We start from the raw sequence: 25,199 nt of genomic DNA on the forward strand, positions 1-25,199 counted from the left end.
TCAGTTCCTTACTATTCAAGGGTGTAGTAACTGAGGGAAGTCTTGGATCCTTTTTCCTTTTCAAATCTGTTTTTTCGTTGCACAGATACTTGTGCAGCGTTGCTTGGTTTGCTTTCCCTGGTAAATTAAAGAAAACAGAAGTGTTTGACCTGTGCGTGTCAGAGCAGCAGTGGTTTGAGTGCCCTTAACCTTGATCTGCCGTTCAAGGGGGTAAGGCTCAATGTTGAGGATGTTTCCTCATTTTTTCACAGGAGAGACTAAATTCGTATGTAACAGAGGAAAACAGTATGAAGTATGAAACAAAATCTTTTCCCCAAGGGGAACAATATGAAAGCTTTTATTATAAGAGGAGGGAAGTTCTTCACTACAGAAATTATTAGGACTACGACTGCGTGTGCAAATGTGGCTTTAAAAAGGGTTGACTTAAGGTCTGGGGACTAAAATAAAGTACGGCATTATAAAAGTAGAAAATAAAGAAACAAGTTGGTACTTAGTAAAATGCAAAGTTTGTATTTAATAAAAAATGCCAGAGAAAAGCTGGAATCTTTCCTTTTCAAGGTACTTTTCTCTCCCCACCCTCTCAAATTTGACTTAAAATAAAATAAACTCTACCTCCTGGATGCTTTTCACCATTTATTGTCAAACTGACTGTATTTACCTGAACTGTGCCAGCTCCCAGGGTTCTGGGAAGTATATGGCATGTTCTGGAGAGATCCTGAGATTGTATCAGATCCTAAATCACTGTGGCTTTAACATTTGCCAGAAGGTTTACAGGAAATAATGGATATTTTTGGTAAATTTCCTAATTACTTTTTTTAATAGTTAATTTACCTAACTGTAAACAGTTTCTAGAATCCTGTTTCAGGGACTGATAGCACAATCATAAAACTTACTTTATTAGCAATTTAGAATCTAGGTTTATACAGAAAATAGAAGAAAACTGAATGAATGAACTAAAAATCTTCAGTTTCCAGATATAAATCTTTTTCCTAATGATGGGGAGCGTTTTAGAGCATACCTGCCTGCTGTGAGTTTACTTCATCGTTTCTTCTCCAAAGCATCTGTCAAGTGCTCTGGCAGCTCCATATGCTTTCACCAAGCCCCCCTGGCTCTGGTTTTCCTGAGCTCAGGTGCCCAGCTGGCCACAGCAGTTTGATTACTAGAAAGTGGGAAGAAGCAGCGATCTGAGATTGACTTTTGATCTAAATTCAAGCTCTCTCAGTAAATGTATTTTCTTGTAATTGCGGTCTGCCTGTCAAACTGGTAATTCCTTTATGAATTTGTGTAATGGGACTGAAAAATGTGTCTTTTCAAAGTGAATAATCCTGAAGTTTATGAGTTTATTAATGAAATTAAAACCACTGCAGTAGGGATGCTGTTCCACATGATATTATGGAACAGAACTGCATAATGATAAATGATATCTGCCAAATAAGAGATTAAGACCCAGCAGTAGATGAACAGAAATGCTTTAGTTTAAGACAATTTGCATCCAGGCCTGTGGATTTAGCACATTTTTGTCTAATTACAGTTTTTAATAGTTTCATTCTAATGTCATTCTTAATTACACTTGACAAAGAAACCTTAAATACTCTAGTATATTGTCATAAATGATCAATTTATCTTGTTTTCTTAGGGTTCTTTCATATCAGACAGTTAGCAACTCTGAGTTTTTGAAAAATATAAATATTTGAGTAGTCAAACATGTGCTTGCCTTTTTCCAGAAGCAAATAGGGGGTATTTGTCACCAGAAGATGGAATTATTTCTGTTAAGGCACTCAAGACTGCTTTAAGTCCTGTGTCTCATTGCTATATAAAGCTAGTGGCCTTGGTTTGGGCAGGTGAGGGTTCAAGTTCTGCTTTGTAGATAAAGTTTCCTCTTTCACAGTTATCTGGATGTTTGATCTCTGATCTTGAAGTAGTCTGTGTTGTTAGAGTACTGACAATCCTCTAACGGTCCTAAAAATGTTTTTCTTCTCTTCTTATGGCCATCAGTTAAAGGATTTGTCCGTTTGTTTGCAACAATGAATACCACAATAGATATAAATGCAGGACAAAATGGAAATTTAACAGTTGAATATGAGGCATATCCAAAACCGAAGGAAGAACTCTGGATGTACATGAATGAAACATTACAGAATTCATCAGACCATTATGTCAAGTTCAAGACTGTGGGCAGTAACAGGTAACATGAGTGACTGTAAGTGCTATAGATTTCACTTTAGAACAGCAACCTAGAGTCTGCTCTGGAAAGAGGAAAGTGGAGATAGTGAGAAAATTGTGATTATAAAAATGTTGTAGTATGCATGACTTACCACAGTAACTGGTTCAAAGTCTGCTAACTTAGACTTGGAATAGCATTGAGCTAACCACACCATGTGAGGACCCACAAGATGCCATCCTGCCCAATAAACAAAACCAAGAATTTAAAGTTGTTTGTCCACTACCACAGCAGAACCCAGTGCTCTAGACAAAAGCTTATACTTTTAATTCTGCTGGGCACTGTAGTCTTCTGAGCCATGGTCCTCCAAAAATCCAGTGAAGCACCTAGCACCTATGGCCTGGGTTGTGTACCTGGGTTCCCCCCTCAATGAGAAAAGGAGGAGGCTGTGGTGGGTGCATGGGGTCTGAGCCTGATGCTGAGCTGTCACCCAGGTACAAATCTGGGTGTTATGAGTGGCAAAACTTCTGGACACTGTAGTGCAAGAGCTGTCGTAATGCAAGGTAAGAATGTCTGCATGGAAAGTGTCTGCAGAAGACTGTGTGCTAGTGATTCACTTCTCAGCTTCCGTGTAGCAATTGCCTGTTCACTGCAAGTTGTGAGCATCAGTAATGCTTAGTTTTTTTCTTCACAGTTATACAAGTGAACTTCACCTTACCCGATTAAAGGGAACAGAAGGAGGCATTTACACATTTTTGGTGTCCAATTCTGATGCCAGCTCCTCTGTAACATTTAATGTCTATGTGAAAAGTAAGTAAAGTGAACAGTCTGAAATATTTCATTATCATAGTCATTGTATTTTACACAACATAATGTATGCACAAGATGTCACAGTGTGGTTCAGCATATGAAAGGCTTTCTGAAGTGAAGCACATGCTGGAAAACTATTTAAATGTCAAGATATAAAAGTGCGGAGTACTTACACAAATCCACCTACTATCCAGCATGACCTTACATTCTAGCAAACGTATTCCAGAGGTTACAAGAGAGCAGCTAGATACAGGAAAAAAACTTCAGCACCTGAAAACAGGATCTCAAAAATAAGCATGTATCATAAACCTTTGATAATTTAAGGTGGAGCAAGATATACAGGGATTATAATTTGCATTTTTGGCAGCACAGTTAAGCTATTATTCGTCTTTAATTTGCTTGAGTTGGATGCAGAGTTTGAATGCTTGTCAAAAGAATTATTCGCTTGTGCCTTTTGGCACCTAAATAGTTTTGTGTAATAATATAGATCACCATTGTTTTAGAAGAATCTGCATAACTTTACAAATGCGTGTGCTGTCATCTTTGGGACATGCTTGTTAAAAAAGAGCATCGGTCTCGGTTCCAAACAGTGTTCTTCAAGACAGAAGCTAAACATCAAAATTAATTCAATCAAACCTTCAGGAAACACTGTCCTTAGCAGAGCCATCCTGTTAGAGCATTTAATGCTCTCAGCAGACTGATATTGGCAGCTGCTAAAGGCCAGGCTTAAGGAAAATTAAACCAGGAGGGGACTGCATGCAAACTGGAGAAACTATGGCGAGGTAGGCAATGATGCCTTCAAGCCCAGCATGAGGAACTGTGTAGAAAGTGAGTGAATGTGCAACAAATACAGTTCTGTGTTGCTGGTATGCTTTAGCAGCCATGTGTCCTTCTGCAGGCATAAGTTTATGCAGAGGACTGTTGAAGCTTCCACAAGCACACAAAATCCTAGATATTAGTTTCTGAATTCTTCTCATTTATCTCTGAAGGTCATCACTTGTAGTGTCACTGTTAGCAATGCCATAGTTTGGGTCTAGAAATTTGTAGTAAATGTAACATAAAGTAAGGAAGGAAGGAGCTCTGAAATTAGGAGCCAAATGGAAAATTACAGCTTGACAAGCAGCATGCTGAACGGAGTTACAATTAAGAATTTGTAGATATCTCTAGAGTGGCAAAGTACAGTGCATCTACCAATTGGTAGAAGAATCTTCCAACTAGTATCTGAGTTTAGTGCAAAATAATATCTGGGCTTAATTATAGTCAACAAAATATTATCTATGCAGTTGCTCATGCTGCAAAGAGAAAACTGGTGTTACAGATAATGTGAAACCAAGCTAAGTGGTTTTTCCTGTCACTGGGCTATGCACTGAACAAGTAAGGAGTCACCATGATATAAAAAGATTTGTTCCCATCCAGAAAATGTACCTGCAGGGGGAATGCCCTGTCTCTTTGGCTGTGGTGACAGACAATACCTATTCAGTGTTACTTCTTAGCCATTCACTTTGTTAACAATGAAGAAAAGGAAATTGGTAATAGAAAGCAATTAAATGCACAACGTTATCATACAGAGCACTGAATTAAAGTAGGAGTGGCCTTTTATAGGTTAAGTTTGATACATTCAGAATCATTAATAAAAGCTGAAAAGCACTTAATAAACTTGGTAAAATTAGAAGTTTTAAGACATCTAATGACTGATTATGGATGGCAATATATACCGAGCAATGTAATGAAACATTAAATGTTTAAAGGGTTAAAGCCAAAACAGTAAGCAAAGTCTAGTCATTAAGAGCCTGTCTGATACAGGGTTAATGAGGCAGTGAAAGTCATAAAATCTAGCACAGTAAAATCTCTTTTAAAAAGAAGATGCTTGGTGACAGCTTGGCATCTGTTTGCAAAAGCCAGTCCATCTTTGCTCCAGCATCCCCTGGAGCACCTACGCTGGTGGGTGAGGAAGATGGTCTGGCTGCCAGAAAGGGATGCAGGTGCAGTGACGTGTGTGGCCTGAGGTGGCAAATGGCACAGCCCAGGGGGTCGGCAGTAGCAGCTGCCTCAGTCCCCTTGGGTACTGGCTGCAGGTGCCCTTTGCTGCCAAGAGTGCAGTGCATCCCTTAATTTCTCTGTGCCAGGGAAGCTTGGGAGACCTCCGTGCTGGTGGGGAGAGACTGATCACGCTAATCACCACATGACAGCGTTTCACCAGGCACATCACTTGTAGTGCTGCTCTTGGGTCTGCTGTTCTCACCAGGCTCCTGCAGGGCTGGACCGCTCTGCCTGGGCTGCCAGAGGCATTATCCCTTTATGGCTTCTCGTCCCCCTCCGCTGCTGCAGAATAAGTCCACGTGGACTAATGGGCACATAGACCGGCTTTTATTGCACTAGGTTTTTACACCAGAAAAAGCCTGACTAACGTGGGCATTTTTGTTTCTCTCACTCAAAGTCAGAAGCTGGTAGATCTCTGGCAGAAGGCGGGAGCCCAGCTCTCACACGGTATTTTTTCCGGGGCTTAATGTTCATATTCCTCTTATATTTGACTTCTAATTTCTCTTGTTTCTTGAGTTACATTGTGTTACAGCATTGCCTAAAATATAGCATATCCCTAAACAAATTGAATGTGGGCAGTAGATGATGTAATTACAATTTCACAATCCAACCAGTTCGATAGGAGTTTCAGAAATGTGAATTATGTGTATTCCAAGAGCACTGAGACTGCGTGAAATGCTGTGCACTCTCAGAAAGTTCCTCACCAAATGGGTAACGCTGAAAATCCGTCTCAACATTTTGCAACAATGTTTGGTTCTTGGTGGTTTGCATAAAACACAACGTGCAGATTTAGAAATGAAAGAACATTTGGTTCCTGTAACATGACTCATGAGGATATGCTATGTGATTGAGAATATATGTGTGCTTTATTACCTCTAATTTAATCAGCAAGTAGAATACTCATTAGAACTAATGCCGTGCAGTCTTTGTACGTGGATTTTATCAGAAATAAACCCATGTTTTCCCGCTGTAGTCTGTACAGCTTCACTATTTTCTAGAATATTAGAAGTTCATCCTACATTCCTGTAAAGTTGTATTAACTGGTAATGGACTTGTAACCTTATACCTGTCAAGTGAGCAGTGTCATTGCAATATAGTCTGGTTTCTCCATTAATTTCTTTTTGGGTGATTTCGCAAGGAAGCTGAGGTAATACTGTGGGAAATAAGGCTTTTAATTCAAGTTTCACCAAGAAAAACAGCTTGCTGTGTTGATAGTGCCCTTGGCTGAAGCCTATGACATTGGACTAATGACTCTGAAGTCCATTTGATCATTCTAGTTTCCCGCCATACTTGAAACAGCAGCTTCTGAACCAAGTGCAGGACTAGGTCTGGTGCAGGATGTGGCAGGAAGCATTGGCTGGCTGGATTGCTTTCTAAACTACCAAAGTAATCTTGAATTATCATTTGTAAAGCTAATATGTTCAGCCAAATATTAGCTTGCTCTGCGTGCAGTGTTTCAGAGAGTCAGGCAGTCGGCCACTTTGGTAGCGGTATCTTAGAGGGACATATGTCCTCTGTGGGGACTGTAAGGTCTGCACTGGTTGCCTTGCACTGAAGTTCCTTTTCTGGTTGCGGTGTAATATTTAATTCACAGGGCAGATGTAAGAGAGATGTGGTTTGGCAGATTTAGTATGCTTATAACTGTGAAGAAACTGTCTTTTTTACAAGCGGGTAAGGTCATGGTGTGCAGGAATGGGAACTGCACTGTTGTTCTTTGGGTTGTTTAAGCTCTGGGCTTTGCTGGTCTAGAATCTTTCATCAAACCAAACACTCAGTAGAGTTAGGTATTCTTCCAAAATCCAGCCCAAGCATTCAGTGTAAGATCTGATATTTTCACGGATGGTCAGTGCTTCCAGGGCACCGGTTCAGACCTGGACACACTTGAACATTTGAAGCTCTGTTCACCTAAGTAATTCCATTGATAATGATGCACACAAGTTGCTGGGGTGAAATGTAAATGGCAATGCAGGTGCTGTGTACCCCCAATGTGTGACCCCCATTTTTGTTTATTGCAGCAAAACCTGAGATTCTCACTCTGGATATGCTTAGCAATGGTATTCTCCAGTGCGTAGCAGCTGGATTCCCAGCCCCGACCATATACTGGTATTTTTGCCCAGGAACTGAGCAAAGGTGAGTTAAGTAAAGCAGAGTCTCCAAAGGTTATTCTAGATCCAACTCACCCATTTAAAATTAAAAATTAAGAACATAAAATGACTTGGTAACACTTGTGTTCAAATGTTACATCACTTTTTTCATCATTTTGGCATTGTATTATTTGCAGTCGTTTGAGAGAAGACAGGGGTGCATTTCATTATTCTCCTTTGCATTCCATCCTTGAAAGGGGAATAACCAACATTTTCTGCTGCAGAAAAGTAAAAGCCAAACTTTCTCTCTGTTGCAAGCTAGCTAAGATTTGCATCAGTTTGGCCCCAGATGACACATGTTCTGTATGCGGTTTCACAGAATGACAGTCAAAGAATCACTTGTGAATATGGCTGTTATCTTCTGTTTATTGTGTAATGATATAATTTTTCAAGGCATAAAGTAATTAGATTTCTATTCACATGAAGTATATGACAAGTAAACAAGAGTGGAGTTATTATGAATATAACCTGATGTCTAGATACCACACTTCTAAAAAGACTGTAGAGTTTCATTGTGAAGTGACCATTTCTGAAGCACATTTTAAGGTTTTGGTTGAATTCCACTGTGGATGTAGATGTACTAGCAAGTCAAGTGCACAGTCCCACCTGTGTAATTAGATTTGTGCCCAAAATAATAGTTATTTCCTTGATTTTTTTTTAAATAGTACTTTTTTTTTTTTTTTTGGTCTTAACTGTGTGCGCATGTAGTAAGTATGTGACATATGAAGGAGAGGCAAAATCTTGAGAGAACAGAACTGGTTATTTTCTGGCTGCATATAAGCCTGATGGTATTGTATGTACGTTATGGAATATTTTTTGTGTGCTGTAATAAAATTATGTTTGGGGAAAGTTTTCAAGAGTAGGTAGTAGACCACAACTGCTTGGAGCTGAAGTTGGAGATGTGCAGGTTGAATGGTACATAACTGTTAGTGGACTCACAGACCCGTAGGTATCTAGCCGAAAGCAAACACAAAAGACCTCATGGTGTCAATTGGGTCAGGCTTGATGTATGTATCCATTTCACCCACCTGTGGGTATGTCACCTACATAGAAGACAGTGAGACATCATGAGTAGGCTGTTTTGAAGGTAAGATGGTCAGCTGAACCCCTTTGTAGAGCACTGTAGAGCCTCAACAGCAGGATCTGTCATCCATTCCGTGGCAGGTAACTGTCCGTATTGTTTCTCCTAGGTGTTTTGATTCACCAGCAATATCCCCCATGAATGTCAGTTATACAAATTCATCAGTGCCATCATTTGAACGAATCCTGGTTGAAAGCACTGTTAACGCCAGCATGTTCAGGAGCACTGGCACTGTGTGCTGCGAGGCCTCCAGCAATGGAGACAAGAGCTCTGCTTTTTTCAACTTTGCTATTAAAGGTAACGGCTGGAGTGAATGAGACCATAGACATGAGTGCCATTCAGCCCTTTCTGTAAGAGGATTTTAAGTTCTTTACCTTTGCCATAAAGAAGTTTATGGTACTATATCTGAGCATATGATGATGTATTACACTGCATGTTCTGCCTGTCAAAGCATTTATTTTTTCAATTGAAGTTTTTCAATGAATATTGTGGTGTCATCTTTTTACGGCTCCAGATATGTAGCACGGTAGGTAGCTGGTTGTCTTCTATCTGTGCAGCACAGGGACAAACCACCTACAGCATTACATTGCCTTTCCCTCTTTCCCTCTCTCTTCCTGTTGTAGTCTGTTTTGACTGTTTAGGCCGTGACTTCTGTTCCAAGGAAGACCAGATTTTTTAATGTTTTTACAATGTCTCAGGAAAAATGTGGTCCTGAACTTCCCTGGAGCCGAACAGCCCTGCTGCGTAGAAGTAACAACATACTGCAAAAGGGCTTATGAGTTTTGTAGAAGCATTTGTGGGTTTGTGGGGGAAAAAAAAAGCGCTAGAACATAGATGACTTGAAATGTGCTTGTAAATCTGTGTTCCTTGCAGAATCAAATGTTCTTCTGCTTCTTTTTTCTCTGTTACACCCAGATATAACATACAAACAAATAAGCCAGATTTGGGGCAGATGGGTTTTACTGGAATGGTATTCCTTCGCTACTTGTCACAACCTCTACTTGCAAAGACTGTGCTGTAGAGATCATACTTGGGAGAGACAAAAGAGAAGAAATTAGGACTTCAGAAAAAAGCTTTCTTTAACCTAACTTGACTGAGATCATGCAAGCCTGTTGCGTTAATTGATCTTTGTATCATGCCTCCTGATTGATGAAGCTGAGACTCCTTAGGCAACTAACCGGATGGTTTCTGTGTGATCTCTGTCCCCCACAGCTCATTCAGGAAAGCTATTCTGGTGTATCTGGAGCACATCCAGGAAAGTCAAAACCCCAAGTCATGTTTCACAAGGAAGAACCAAGGAAAGGTTTTCACCTGCATCTTTTTAATACAGTTTTTCAGTACTGAAGCAGAATTTTCTTTTTCTTTCCAGAACAAATCCGTACCCATACCCTTTTCACCCCTTTGCTAATTGCATTTGGAGTTGCTGCAGGACTGATGTGCATCATAGTCATGATTCTGGTGTACGTATATTTACAGGTAAGACCAGAAGCCCCTCTGCCTGAGTTAGGAAAGTGTGCGAGCTGCCTGTGGAGGCTTCGGGAGTGACAGCTGTTCTCCTTCTTTTGCAGAAACCTAAATATGAAGTTCAGTGGAAAGTTGTTGAAGAAATAAATGGAAACAACTATGTTTACATAGACCCAACGCAACTTCCTTATGATCACAAATGGGAATTTCCTAGAAACCGATTGAGTTTTGGTTAGTTTAGATTTATTTAACTTCATCTGCAAGGTGAAACCTTCAGGTTTCATATGAGACTTTGGTCAAACACAGGAGGGTGTTGTCAAAAAGACGTGCAATAATGGAGATAGTGATAATTGCTCATACTTACCTTGGGACAGAAAGCAAGCAGGCATATCTACAATAGCTTCACTGATATCAAAATGAAATATCGAACCCTTTAGGAAGAAGTGCTCCAAGTTGTTACAGCTGTTTGTTTGGGTTTTTTTCTTTATTAGGTAAAACCCTTGGTGCTGGAGCTTTTGGAAAAGTTGTGGAAGCCACTGCTTATGGTCTATTTAAATCTGATGCTGCTATGACAGTAGCAGTAAAGATGTTGAAAAGTAAGTTGCTTTAATATACTGTACAGTTTTTCTCACTTCCTTCCAGTCAGTGTGTTACATACTGAACATTATGCTTTGCCTTGCAGCAAGTGCCCATTTAACAGAAAGAGAAGCCTTGATGTCAGAGCTTAAAGTGCTGAGTTACCTTGGAAACCACATTAATATCGTGAATCTGCTTGGAGCTTGCACTATTGGAGGTGGGGTTATCAGCAGATTATTGATTATTTCTGTTTCTTTTTTTGTTACCAGAAGGAGGAACCCTGTGAAGAAGAATCCAGTGCTGCCAAGTATAGAAATCTTAAATACATTGCTTGTTTAGGCAGGTTGCAGATCATGACTATCACCTGTGAACTGGTGAATCTACATCTTAGGCTCATCCTAAAAGCAGTAATGAGACCACTGTAGCTGCAGCTAAATGGGAAGATTGCTGTTATTCTCTTTCGTTTGAGCCACTGTGTGCTTTCTTCTTCAGAGAAGAAAATGCAAAAATGCATGGCATAAGTTTTTTCCTCAACCACACTTTTTCTCACAGATGAGAAAAGATATGTTAACTGGTTCTTGTTGGTATCCAACGTGAAGTCAGCAGGCCTGTCTTGTATAGTCTTCCAGCCTCCTGTTTGAACCGTAAATGTGTCTGTTAAGGCACCACTGAAATTACAAATTTTAAGCAGCAGAAAGTTGAGAAAGAGACTTTTCCAAAGAAACTATTGCACAACACAAAGGTTTCACATTTAACGTTAACTTTAAAAGTTTGTTTTCATACATAGTAAAAGCTACAAAACAGCTGAAGTGTCAATACAGAGTGATACAGTCCTGTATTTTTAATTTATGTGCATTTTAATATGAAAGATGGTGTTGCTTCTTACACAAATATTTGCTTTTTAAGTTTTTGCTTCATTTTTCAAAGAAGAGGAGCTTGTAAAAATTCACAGATTTAGACGGAGGCAAAACATTTCTCACTTTCACATTTAATGATTTAAAAATAGGATGAAACAATTTTGTTTAAGCAGGCGACAAAGGAGGCTCACTGGCCTGAGTGTGCGTCTGTCTCAGATGAAAATACGTGGCGTCTGTAAGAAAATCCCATCACAAACACTGCTTTTGCTACTATGAAAGCTGTAATTTTTAACTGCAGAAAAATGGAAATAAACTAGTGAGGTGAGGAAACGGTGGTACAGAACAACCTTACAGATGAAATAACAAGCAGTGCCATTAGACATTCAAGGGCCATAGCTGGAGTCATTCACTCAGAAAACGTATATTTGATCTATAAACATCCGTGCTGGAGATGACTTGATTCTGCTTTCTGATTTCATTTTAATATTCTAAGACCTTGTGCAATGTAGCTTTCTGTTGCAGCAGGCTGTTCTGTTTGAATGATTTTTCCTATTATACTGCAGAATATAACACTCTACATCATTTCCAAAACATTACTGAAGGAGTGTGAAGCTCTACTGTAAACAGAAGTGAATCAAAAGGATTAATGTTTGAAGCTTGAATTACTCTAACATTTGGAACAAATAACTTCCTTCAGGAAGTGAGCAAAATCAAACAGATGTGTCTGGCCAGAAACATTATCACATGAAGAAAGAGAAAAAGACGTTATTTGTTTAATTTTTGTACAATGCAATGCTATTGAGGGGGGTGGAAGGAAATTAATTGGGGGCAACACAGCTTTAGCTGGACCATAGTTGCCGATCTGTGAAAGAAGAAGATGCTGTGTTACTTTTCTATAACTTTTCAAGTCTAGACAATGCTAGGCAGTGTGATTTTTAATAGTCCAGCTTGCATGCTTGGCTGAATGCTATCTTTATGTAAGGCTTTCTGATTTAAAAACAATACTCACCTGCTATCTACAGGTCCCACTCTAGTCATCACAGAATATTGCTGCTATGGCGATCTTTTAAATTTTCTGAGACGGAAACGAGATTCATTTATTTGTCCAAAACATGAAGAACATGCAGAAACAGCAGTTTACGAGAACCTTTTGCATCAGGCAGAGCCTGCAGCGTAAGTATGATCTGCTGAAATGTCCTTGGGTTTTTAGAAGATTGGGAAGGAGGAGATACCAAAGTTTATTAGGGGTAAGAGATGTGGAGAAACCTTCCATGCAGCTGGCTTTGAAGAGTCTTTGCTGGGCAAGGAAACAATTTAATTAAAGAGACTATTTTTACAGTGGGTGGTTTATTCTAACAGAGCGCGATTGATTGTACCCACTCTCTGTTTTACTTTATCAAATTTCCTGTAGTTATTTCATGCAACTCCTTGGCTCCAATCTTTGTACGTATTTGTGTTTATCGTTCCTTTTAAACATTGGCAGCACTCATTTAGCAGCTTGAATGACAATTCCCCCAGTGTTGGGGTGTTAATACTCTGAGTTCTCCTAAGTTCCTGCCTTCAGAAATGGCTGCTTACAAAATCAAGCCAGTGCATTACAGTATTAGAGGCAAGCTGCCACCAATACAGCTCGCTAGATTTTGTGATGACACGGCCTGTGTTGTAATTCCGAGATTGCTCTTGTACTTCGGTTTTTTTTCCATTTACTTCATCTGTGTATTTTTAACACTCTGTTTTAGATACCAGCCCAGAGCTCTTTCCAAGTACATTTCTAAGCAGATTTCCTGCTCTCTCCTTCCCTTTGCAAAGTGAGGGGAGACATAATTTGCCAAAACCAAGGGGCTATTACAGTACCTGCCCATTTTTATTTTTAGTCTGTTTATTGCCCCAGTGGGACCATTACTTTGTGTTGGCAGACACAAAAGAACCAGGCAGACCCTTCGGAGGTGGTAGAGTCCTTTGTCCCATCAAGCTGTAGTACTGGTGGAGCTGTTTGTGCCGTGGATGGTTGGTAATGGCCCAGAGAGGTTGGGACTATTGAGGTGATGAATATAAAGCTGTGATTTGCCAATTGGAAGTGTGTCCTCTTTTCAGTGAAGGAATCTCACTGAGCACAATTTGCAAGTTGAAGTATAAATGGCAGAGTATTTACCAAATTCTCATATTAGTATTTACTGTAAAGTTGCAGCTGCTAAACGCATCAGATGTGTTTCTGATGGTGACTGAAGCTATTGGTGATCTCATTACTCTTTTCCATAGTAGCTCTGTGGCTGCATTTATTGTTCATAAACTAAACAGATATTTCAGGCTAAGGAAGGGCTATGTGTATGAGTTCTAATGGCAATGAAGTGAAAAATGCCAGAGTACATCCATAATTTCTAAAGGTGCCCAACTGTGTATTTATAAACCATATAGGATGAAAATCTGTACATTTGAATTATATATAGCAATAAGAAAACTTCAACTTAAAAAATGTAGCAGATGGCTGTCCCAAGCGTTGGCTGATTCTTCGAAATACATATGAATCCTCTATGGTACTTGGGAATCTCTGAATTTAACATTTTTTACCATTTATCTTCTGCATTTCAATTGCCACTTGAGTTGCTGAAATATTCTGGTAGAAGTTGGCCTAAGCAGAAGAAGGAAGCACTAGCAAATCCTGTAAAACATCTGGATGTTAATTTATAGAGAGTGAAGTCTGTATAAACAGTGTACGTACGAAAGGTTTTGTTTGCTCACCTGAGGCAAACTCCAAACTTTGAGATGTATCATTAGCTGTACTGACAAACTATACAGGCTTTTCCTCATCTTTTTACACACCCATGCGTTTCCAATCTACTGATGATTTGTAAAGCATTATATTCAGAAGGTTGGAGTAACCTTGGCTTTTTGTTTGGATGGCTTTTGAGACCTTTTTCACTAAACTTTGTTTCGTTTCATCCACTGCATCTACAGTGATGTTGCCAATGAGTACATGGACATGAAACCAGGAGTGTCATATGCAGTCCCACCAAAACCTGATAAAAAAAGACCAGTGAAGTCTGGTGAGTACGCTGATAAGGAATTCTGTTTGCCTCTGGGAATGCAGAGAGAGGGGCTTCATGGATTTTTTCAGTTTTATCATACTTTTCTGTCATGGATGGGGACAATTGAAGCTCATTAATTGATATGAGAAGGCTTTAGAAAGAACAGTATGCTGAATTACAGTGTCTTGTATTTCTCCACACTTAAGTGGAGTATCAGGATTATTTTCTGCTTTTTGGTGATGGGCTATTTATGTGACTCTAGTCTGGTACTTATTTAGATCACTGTTTTATTTTAACATTAAGACAACTCTGTGTCTAAATTATTACACTTGCTCCACTCAAAAGCTGTTGTTTATATTGTGTAGGATCCTACACCGATCAGGATGTTACTCTCTCTGTGTCAGAAGATGATGAACTTGCTCTAGATGTTGAAGATTTACTAAGCTTTTCTTACCAGGTGGCAAAGGGCATGAGCTTTCTTGCCTCCAAAAATGTAAGTAAGTTAAGAATTTTTTGGAGCTGGACTGAATCAGTAGATTTCTGATGTCCTCTAGCATCACTTCCAGTGTTTTAATGTGATCTGTATGTTTAAATGCTGAATATTTCTGTGTTCTTTTCAACAAGCACTGCAAACTGACATGCTCTTTCTTGTACCTGGAGCTTTGGCTAATGTTGGAGTTCTGTACTGTGCTCATTGGCCAAAAGTGGACGTGTATATCCCATGAAACAGAATACAGGGTGCACAGTAGTCAACATCAAGCAGTCCTATTGCACATCCACAGTTCAGGCTGGTACAATCAGTGGCCTTGCTCATGAACAGAAACTAGTCATGGAAATGTCAGGAGAAAAGACAGAAGGGAGGAATTGCAGCGAAGTATGTTTGCTGCACCCTGAGGCTCCACTGATTAATGATGTCATGTGCTGGGAGATGGCAGGTACAGCTGAACCCTGCTGAGCTTGGTTGGTGCCTCTTACGGGTTTGATCTCCAGTCCTTCCTTGTTTCCTGGAGCACAAAGAACTCCTGATGGTTTTGGAGGCAGTGAATGGAAACCTTGAGGAGTTATTTCTTCAGTCTTCTCTGGTGTATGGGAATTAAAGGGAATTCAGGATAAAAATGGAAACCCAACATGTGGACTCCTTCAGAAAAACAATTAAATCTTGAGAGTTTAAGATTCATTCTCTGTGGCACTGCTGGAGAATTTACAAAATAAACAACGCTATGAAGACAGTTTTGCAACTGTCTATTTGCATTAGTTCTAAACAACGCTGCACTTGCTACTTCTCTCATGCAGAATACTTCCTTAAACAGGAGAGGTATCACACTGTGTGCTTTTTGGGGGTTTTTTAGCAGTATGGTGAAATGCACAGGATATATCTTGGTTTTTAATTTCTGGAAGGATAAAACCAGCCTAGAGACCCGCAAAAAATCTTTGCAGGCTACCCTGAGCATAACAGGCATTTCTTTGGGTTTCATAGGGGAGGTATTGCATAACAGAAAGGGATTTATAGTAGAAGTCTTAAGCACAGCATAATTGTGATATTCCTATGGTGGTTCTTACATTATATTGGAAAAATGCCTTTCAGCGTGTAAACATTGTAAGTAATAGAGACACAGGATAGTACAGGTGCACCTTCAATAAAAACCAAAACCAAACATGCAGTTTGACAGAAATAATGTAATTCTAGGATCCTGTGTTAACAGTGGAAAATGTGGGTCTAATTCTGCTCCAGAGGAAGTCCATATTAAAACTTGCTTTTGGACTTGTTTTTTTCCCCACTGTTCCTCCTTCCAAACCCTTTAGTTTAATTTTCATCTATCAAAAGCTTCAAAACAGGCCTATGGGCAAACACGTATTACAGATTTTAACGATTTTCATCAGGCTCCTCTATCCTTCAATATTCAGGACATCTACTGCTTAGCACACATATTCTTTATTTCTTCTTATCTTCCTATAGGGTAGCCCCAGAATTCACTATGCATCATTCCTGGGGACTGTTTTCTTTATGGTTTTCCCATTGATACACACAGACACTGTGGCATTGAGTAGCAAAGGCAATAATGAATGTAAAACCACCTGAACGTGAGGTTGGGAAGTAATGTGCAGTATTACTTTGGCAGTGCAGAATAAACAGCTTTATCACAGAATTAAGTTGCACTGCGCTGACACACTGTTGTGCTTGGACCTCTTCAGTCATAGCGTACATATGCGCTCGTAGCTCCAGCTAGTAAATGCAGAGTAGTGTGGCTGGATAGATAAGATGCCTGAGATTGCCTCACACCCTCAGGGAAGGAGGGTGCATGCAGGTCAGTACTGCAGAGTACCCAGCTGCTTTTCTGCAACTTGCTTGTGTATCAAGGCTCAGACACATAAAAGTGCCTCTGTGCAGGAGTCAAGATAGGAGTCTGTCCTGGGAGAATAATTCCCTTATTAAACATGTGGTGACTTAATCACAAGACAGGGCTTCCTCCAATGGACAAAGTCTTTATTCAGTGCAAACTGCACTGATTCTGGAGGAACAAGGCAGAGACATGCTGGATGCTTTACCATTCCTTCACTTTACTGCTTCAGTGCAGTTATGCTCTCACCTTTGCAAATGCAAAGTGCAGAATGTGTTGGCCTGGGAGGTGAATGAGAGTCCCCTGAGACAGTAATTGTCATTAAAAATAGTTCCTCATGTAAGCATGCAGAAGGGACAGAGATTAAGGTGCTTATGCAACCTGCAGTTATTTTCTGAGTTTGATTTGCTTAACTCTTGATATTTTAAGTATTTTTTTTTGTAGGGAATTCCTAAAGTTTCATATTTCAAGGAAAAAAGAAAAATTGAACCATCTTTAGACAGCTTTGGCCTGCACACTATATACCATCAGTAAAGCAGGAGCTTAACACTCTCCTTTCTAGATGGAAAAAGAGATAATTTTGTTAGGGAACTGCCTCTGTTCTCTTAACAAATGCACGTGGTTTCCACAGCTGCATACAGAGGAACACAACTCATGGAAAACTCAAGCACCCATCTGGAGCTTGGGAAATGTATTCCAGAAAATTGGAATATAAGCTAGCTAGGTCACTGAATGCGTGACTGTACACTGAAAGATACTGGCATGTGAAAATTTATAGGATTTTCAAATACTTAGGTCTACTTATAAAAATCTCATAGGTACTTAATAACTCAGGTCTTCCAGAGGAGTATTTCTGAACTGGGATTCAGTTTCCAAGCTGTTGGCTTTGAGTTGTTACCATAATTTTCCCTATTTTCAGCTTTTCAGCACTTTTCCCTCAACTACAATAGTTATTAATGGAAGATTGGAATTATTTTAGAAACAAACCCTTATTTGTCCTGTGTTAGGAAACAAGGCAGTGATTTTTTTGATAAAATGTCAGAGAAGTATATGAAACTTTAGCTGCAAATGTGAAACAGTAGAAAATTGAAAGTGACTGCAAATGCTCTTTTCTAAAATAAATGCGTAGACAAACTTAGCTATGTGAATCAATGTCATGATAGTAAAGATACTACACTAGAATGTTTAATCATCTGAGTAAGCTTATTAACACATGGCTTCATTATGACTTTCAGCTTGCCATAAAATGCATAATGCAGTAAGTTATATAGCTGAGTATACATGTAACCAAGCAACAGCCTGTTGAGATTATTATAAAGTAGCTTTGTTTGTTTGTCTGTTTGTTATTTAGTGCATTCACAGGGATCTGGCTGCAAGAAATATTCTTCTAACTCATGGTCGAATAACAAAAATCTGTGACTTTGGCCTGGCAAGAGACATAAGGAATGACTCCAATTATGTGGTCAAAGGAAACGTAAGTATATATGATACTTTATCCACCTGTTTTAAGTTTGGGGAGTTCCTGTTGTCTTGACATGCAAAGAAAAGTCTTGGACAGAAATCTAGATTTCCCAATTCTGGTATATATCCATGCTGGTCAGAAACGTTAGGGGGGCAATTCCTGATGTAGATGTGTGTGCTGACAAAACTCTTGGTATATATGTGTTGTTCTACTGGAAAAAAACCATGCTGGCGTCTAAATGTGTGTTGTAGTGGAGGAGATGGTTTTGCTGCACCAATATAATGCCAAGTCTTTCTGTTACATCTGAATGTACTCAAAGTTATAGCTCTGTGAATAATTGCAAGTTTTGACATTGGAATATGCTGGTAGCCCAATCTTAAATATAAATATTTTGAAACTTGTTTTCTCTTGGCATTGCTGTATTTGTGCGTTACTGAAATAGTTTATTTTTAAAATACCGATGTAATCTGGGGCTTGCATCCTCTTCTTTGCTGTAATGCATCACTCAGACAATGGAAACTGGATTCTGAAGTGTGAATTTATTGATTAGGGCATAGTGGGAGGCAAAAAGCCATGGTTTTCTTTGATTTCATAGCCTGAAAGGGTCAGAGGAGGATAGGCTGCAGCTGCCTGGCGAGGGAGAGAGGAAGCAGTGGCTACAGGAGGCATCTAGTTGCATCTGGCCTGATCTTAAAGCAGATCAGGAGTGCTGGGGCATTGCTGGCTGTGGATACTGCTGGGAAGCAGTGCTGATGACAGCAGCTGGGGGCTTGCCCAGGAAGAGTGTTTGCTGTCTGTGTGGTTCAGGAAATAAACAACTCTGGTTGTCTCTCTAGTGAGCCAGCCCATGGCAAATGCTTCTCTATAGTATGGCTGAAATATAACTTTTGACACATTGTTGCAAGACCACTTAAAAGGTTTCTTCCACAGTAGGACAAATGCTTAAGACAGAAGCCTGACTGGTTCCTACAGTCAGACAAGGAAAGGGCAAAGCAGGGAGAGGAAGGTGAAAGCAAATCCAAAGGCTTTCCGCACCCTTTCCTCTGCTCCAGTTAGCATTCCCAAGGGATGTCTGTCCCCACACAAACTTATGAAAAATCATAGAATCGTAAATTTTTTTAGGTTAGAAAAGATCTTTAAGATCACTGAGTCCAATCGTTAACCTAAGTGCCACATCTACACATCTTTTAAACACCTCCAGGGACGGTGACTCCACCAGTTCCCAGGGCAGCCTGTTCCAATGCTTGACAACCCTTTTGTCAGTAAAGAAATGTTTCCTAATATCCAATCCAAACCTCCCCGGGCACAACTTGAGGCCATTTCCTCCTGTCGTATCTCTTGTTACTTGGGAGAAGAGACTGACCCCCACTCACTACAGCCTCTTTCAGGTAGTTGTAGAGAGTGATAAGGCCCTCTCTGAGCCTCCTTTTCCCCAAGCTAATCCCCCCCAATTCCCTCAGCCGTTCCTCATCAGACTTATGCTCCAGACCTTTCACCATCTCTGTTGCCCTTTTCTGAACCCGCTTCAGCACCTCAATGTCTCTCTTGCACTGAGGGGACCAGAACTGAACACAGGATTTGAGGTGCAGCCCCACCAGTGCCCAGTACAGGGGGATGATCACTGCCCTGGCCCTGCTGGCCACGCTATTGCTGATACAGGCCAGGATGCCGCTGGCCTTCTTGGCTGCCTGGGCACAAGCTGGCTCATGTTCAGCAGCTGTTGACCAACACCCCCAGGTCCTTTTCCACCGAGCAGCTTTCAGCCACTCTTTCCCAAGCCTGTAGCATTGCATGGGGTTGTTGTGACCCAAGTGCAGGACCCAGCCCTTTGCCTTGTTGAACCTTATACAATTGGCCTCGGTCCATTGATCAGCCTGTCCTGTCTCTGGAGAACTTTCCTTCCCTCTAGCAGATCAACACTCCCACCCAAAATATATGTCAATATATATTTATTTATTGTGGTATTCTGATACACTGAGGATCTAAAGCAGGTGTCTTAACTGTTGATTAAAGCCTTGAAGCATCTTGACTATGTTAATCTTATCTGTGTGCCTATGATAACCAGTCCATGGAAGTAGACTTCCATGTTTGCATAAGGAACCATGCTATGGTCATATATATTATTTTGCTCTGGCTTCCTGCCATCTTTTATAATCAAGACAGGAGGAATCACACAGTATACAGAAAATCAGAGTGCAAGGAACTGCACAAGTTTGGTAGATCCACAGAAAGATGGATCAATAACCATGCAGCACTTAGAGACTCTAAAATGCTGAGATTTCAATTTTTGGTTGGATACTGGAGATTGGTTGGATTTCTTGATTTAATGATCATTTAAAGCACATAAGAAGTAGAAAAGCTTAATTTTATATTGTAAATTTTGTATTCCTTATGTCGATTGTCTTAATTTATTCCCTTTTCCCTGGAAAGGCCCGTCTTCCTGTGAAGTGGATGGCACCTGAAAGTATTTTCAATTGTGTCTACACGTTTGAGAGTGATGTCTGGTCTTATGGGATATTGCTTTGGGAGCTCTTTTCTTTAGGTAAGCTCCATCAAGATCTGTACTTCAGGGGATTTCTGTTTATTCTTCGGTTTACTGCAGATGCAGAAATCATGTTGCTCATGTGCTCTCTCAACAGGAAGCAGCCCATATCCAGGGATGCCCGTGGACTCCAAGTTCTATAAAATGATCAAGGAGGGATACAGGATGTTCAGCCCTGAGTGTGCACCACCTGAAATGTAAGTGAGAAACCAGCACTTCTAATCACCAAACATAAGCAGTGGCACAAAGGAAGGGAAGCTTCCATTCTTGCCTTAAAGCTCATTGCACTGCCTCATTGTCTTTTTTTTTTAAAGTTCTTTTCAAGTTTTAAATAATTCATGTACTCTAAGTAGCAGAATACATGCCTGTGTTGTTACAAGCAATGAAATACACTCATGCCTTGTGCCATCTGATCACTTTGTCATGGCATCTGCTCCATGTCAATGAATTATTGACAGATCACAGAACATAATTAAACATTCTTAGTTCAGATAAAGTAGTGATAGAGATGTATTACCAGAGTGTACGTCATCTGCATTTGTGCTGTACTTCCTGACAGTGAGAGGACTGGCTACTGATCTTCTTTATGAGCCATCCCTAATCCCCTGTTTTGTAAATGGTTGGCACTTAGCAAGCTGTCAAAGAAAGCTCTGTCCAGAGGCTCCAGTGAATATTGAGTCCTTTGTTGTCACAAGCTCAGGTGTTACCAGCACTATTTCTATTCTTAAGAGTCATTGAAAGAAGGTGGGACTGGGTCACACTTTTCTTTGAAATAGTGATGGAAATGACATAGGAGCTTTACAGACTTCCTCATGAGAGGTACTTAATTTCGTTATCTTTGCAGGTATGACATAATGAAGAGTTGCTGGGATGCTGATCCTTTACAGAGACCCACATTCAAACAAATCGTACAGCTGATAGAGCAGCAGCTTTCAGATAATGCCCCCCGGGTAAGTTATGGATCATCAGATTTCAGGAGTCAAAGCAGTTTCAAGCAAGACTTTACTCGAGAGGAGCAAAAAGAGTGGGCGCTTCATTAATTTTCCAGTATTATTTAAGTAGCTTTGCACTGTTAGTTTGGGTGGTAGGAATGATATCTGAGCTACTCACTGCTGCTTAATTGTGCTGCTAGACAGTAGCTTTCTAAGCCCGTACCTAAAACGTACCAGCAGTGTAGACTGTTAGTATGGTTGTTTCTCACTCAAAATAGACCTGGCACAACAGTTTTGATTTACTGTGTAAATTTGTCTTAAACTATGAAAAATGTTATTGATCTGGGAAACATCTCGGAAATGAAGTATACTTAGCATTTTTTTTTTTTTTTAGAAATCTTTGTGGACTGAGGGGTTGAGCTTTCCGTGCTCTTCTGCCTCTTCTCACTTGTTTCCCCTGGCTTTGTTTTTATAACCTTGGAGATATGTCATGACAAACTGTATTCACTGCTTTTTCCACCATTCCCTAGTAAAAGCTTTTTGTGGGAGGGTAACTGGACAAAACAGTCCAAAGAAAAATTGGAGGCACATCAGAAACTTGGATTTTTTTCTTGCAATAACATTGTGTGCTGTTGGGGTTTAAAAAAGTAGGTTTAAAACCTGGTTTAAAAATAAAGTTTCTTTTTACCTTCTGGATGCCTTGTTTGGGCACAGAATACATGGCTTCCTGACAATTTGAGAAAAGAGGAAACTGAAAGCTGCTGGTGTTCAATTGCATCCTGTAGCATATTTTTGGCAGGTGCAGGCATTACTAAAACAAAAACAAGAATGTGAAGGAAGTATTAGTGAGGTTTCTGAGGACCTGAGCTGTGTTTTTCAAGCTTAGTTGAAATTTGACATGCAGTTAAAAGCTATAGTGTTGTTAATAACTGAGATTGAGGTTCTTGATTGTTTTAAAGAGCAGTTAAGCACAAGACCTTTTGAAAATCTCTTTAGATTTACAAAGAAACACCTGAGCTGGAACCTTTCCACAGCCGTGTGTAGTACACAGTGAGTAAAGGCTGGCAAAGGAATGCTCTCCAAGTATGCGTGAAGAGTATTGACACTGGTCTTTGGTGTCTGCAGGTTTATGCAAACTTCTCAACTCCACCTTCCAGTCAAGAAAACGCTTCAGATCACTCAGTGAGGATTAACTCGGTGGGTAGTAGTGCTTCATCTACTCAGCCTCTCCTGGTACGCGAAGATGTTTAAGTGACATCTGGAAGAAGAGGAGCTCAGATGTATTAGCTGTATTGTGCAGGGGGTCAGAGAGGGACAACTTCAATAATTTCTCTTACTTTTACTCACTACTACCACTGTGTAGCTGAAATGTTGTAATACTGTCCTTTACCACACTGTTACACATGAACTTAATCTGCCGAGCACGGTTACACGCATCATTGCAATGTTAACTGAAGCTGTATATATTTTGCTATATTGTGTGTATTTGCAGTAGAGAGCCAGATCTGAAGAAAAAAAAACCAACCAACAAAAGAAATCCTGAGCCAGGGTGTGGAACAAGATGATGGCAGATCAAACCAAATCTGCAGTGATCCTTCTCTTGATCTGTGCCTGGAAGGCCTACAGTCATTTTCTAGTTAATCTTGTTTTGCAAATTTAAGAAATAAACTAATATCAAGCTGATGGCTTTGCAAACCCCTTTCCACATCCAGCCAAGCCTGAGAAGCTTTCCCAGGCAAGTATCATTGATTGGAGGCAGCAAGGGTGCTGTATATATGTCTGGGCAAGAGACAAGAAGGGACCGAGACCCTTCCAAAGTTGGTCTGCACAGCAGCAAACCCTCCTGGGAGCTCTGGGGTTTGAACTAGAGGAGGGCAGAAGAACGTGGATCTTCATCTTTATTTCCCACCCACACTGTCAGCCTTGCAGGCTGGTCTCAAGGTTTCTGTGGATATATGCACTACTTCCTACTGGCCCATTCCCCACCAGGGGTAGACAGAGCTGCCCATCACAGGGTGTCACTCCACCACGGAGCCTGAACTGTTCCCACACCTCCCTGCCTTGGGAGCCCAAGGGCTTGGATGCTTGTTTTGCTAATATTTATGTCCAAAAGTGTTCACCAAAAATAGGTGGGCCCTGCCAAGTTCGTCAAAATAGAGGAGGAGGGCTGCTTCCATTAAACTGTGTGTCTGGAGGAAAGGCCGTTTAACGAGTCATCTTATCTAAGCAAGAGCAGAGGCAAAAATGTGTCTCCTGGGGGCCCTTTCTTTATCTTGTCCTACCCAGGTGAATCTTTCCCACAGGCAGGCTTGGATAGTGCTAACTAGAAAGAGCTATTTCCCCCCATCCCGAGTTGTTTCGTCTTTCTATTGTAGTCCAGAGATCATAATGAAGAAGAGCCTAGCTGTGAAGGGATAAAAGAAAGTATCCCTTCAGTCTTTTTTGGCAGACATGAGACTTTGGATCAGTATCAGTTCAGCCTAGGATTGGGCTAGTTACTGTCTTCTTTTGTTTCCGTCCCCTAGAAATTAGTAAACGCATTGAAAGAAGCATTTTTCAGAGACAAAGTCCTAGTTGAGTACCTATTTATTTACAATGCACTTAAGCACTCTGTAACTTATACTTTACCAGGATTTTGGTTGAGTTTACATGCAATTTAAATCTGTAACTAACTGCCCAAATGCAAGGTAATTGTAAATACACACACTGGTAGTATATTTTGGGTTAAGTTGAATACCACACTCCTTCAATGACTGTGCATTTGGTTTGTTGTTACAGGAAGCTGTCTTTCAGAGTTACATCAAAAATCAGCCATTTGCACTGAACATACTTAGGCTGTTGCACCTTTCCAAAGTTAGCCAGTTGTTTGGAGGCACTCTTATGCATACTTGTTGTTGAGCATTTTCAGTTTAATGCTATAAAAGCTCTTTTGTAACGTGTTGGCTTTGAGAGCTACTGTAGACAAGCTAGTTCTTATAATTATAGATGTCTCGGTACTTTACAGACACTTAGCTGAAAGAGGTTTGGGTTTTTCGTTCTTGAAATTTATATTTTTATAATTTGGGGATTTTTGAATCTTATTTTGCAATGGCTTGGTGTTTTGAATGGGTTTATGCATTGTTTTTGTAAATATGGAAATGTAGCAATAATGTCCTTTTGACTATTCTCAGTCCTTGAGTCTCAAAAATATTTTTTTATATATATATATGCAAAAACTATATGTATAAACATGTAAGTGTTTGAAAGTTTATGAAACACTTATGGATATGTTGCTCGGTTGTAGAATTGCAGTTCAGAAAAGTTCAAATAAATCTGTAAATACATATTCAAATGCTACCAATGTGTACTATGTTAAGATGGAATATTTTCATGTAAGTCAATAAATTTTTGAGTTGAAGCAAAATCTTAGTGTCTGGCCACACACAGGTCAAGTTTGGCATTCTGAAACATTTTTGCAACTGTGTGACAGAAAACCTTAATGTTAATTATAATGAAAGTTCTTTACCTGTGAATATATAGGACAAATGCTTTCAAACTTGGATGCAGCTTTATTCTGGAAAAAATTTCAACTAAAGGTTGGTCCTGTAGACTTTTGATGGAGTCTATATGTCAGGATGAAGGGAGGCAGGATGAGATACTTCATGCTGCTTGAGTTGGGGGAATCGTAAAGAGAAAATGTAATGCTTCCTTTGCTGAGCAGGTATCCTGCATCTCACTGGGAGACTGTTTTAATTGCTCCAGATTTGAAATCTGTGATTTACCTGC

The 25,199-nt window shown here is 40.0% G+C and overlaps 1 protein-coding gene across 1 annotated transcript in view; it reads left to right on the top strand.

Annotated features, from left to right (window-relative positions):
• KIT (KIT proto-oncogene, receptor tyrosine kinase) overlaps positions 1-24,759 on the top strand; it is a 54,344-nt gene extending 29,585 nt beyond the window's left edge. Inside the window, exons 6-21 of the mRNA XM_030492708.1 lie at positions 1,996-2,185; positions 2,856-2,971; positions 7,027-7,141; positions 8,346-8,533; positions 9,606-9,712; positions 9,805-9,931; positions 10,192-10,296; positions 10,383-10,493; positions 12,156-12,306; positions 14,089-14,177; positions 14,525-14,652; positions 17,850-17,972; positions 20,391-20,502; positions 20,600-20,699; positions 21,347-21,452; positions 22,560-24,759. Coding sequence (XP_030348568.1) covers positions 1,996-2,185; positions 2,856-2,971; positions 7,027-7,141; positions 8,346-8,533; positions 9,606-9,712; positions 9,805-9,931; positions 10,192-10,296; positions 10,383-10,493; positions 12,156-12,306; positions 14,089-14,177; positions 14,525-14,652; positions 17,850-17,972; positions 20,391-20,502; positions 20,600-20,699; positions 21,347-21,452; positions 22,560-22,685 — 1,994 coding nt within the window. The 3' untranslated portion in view covers positions 22,686-24,759. The remainder of the gene's footprint in view (positions 1-1,995; positions 2,186-2,855; positions 2,972-7,026; positions 7,142-8,345; positions 8,534-9,605; positions 9,713-9,804; positions 9,932-10,191; positions 10,297-10,382; positions 10,494-12,155; positions 12,307-14,088; positions 14,178-14,524; positions 14,653-17,849; positions 17,973-20,390; positions 20,503-20,599; positions 20,700-21,346; positions 21,453-22,559) is intronic.
• The last annotated feature ends 440 nt before the right edge of the window (positions 24,760-25,199 follow it).

The sequence above is a fragment of the Strigops habroptila genome, chromosome 7 (genome assembly GCF_004027225.2).
Source record: "Strigops habroptila isolate Jane chromosome 7, bStrHab1.2.pri, whole genome shotgun sequence".
NCBI classification, from domain to species: Eukaryota; Metazoa; Chordata; class Aves; order Psittaciformes; family Psittacidae; genus Strigops; species Strigops habroptila.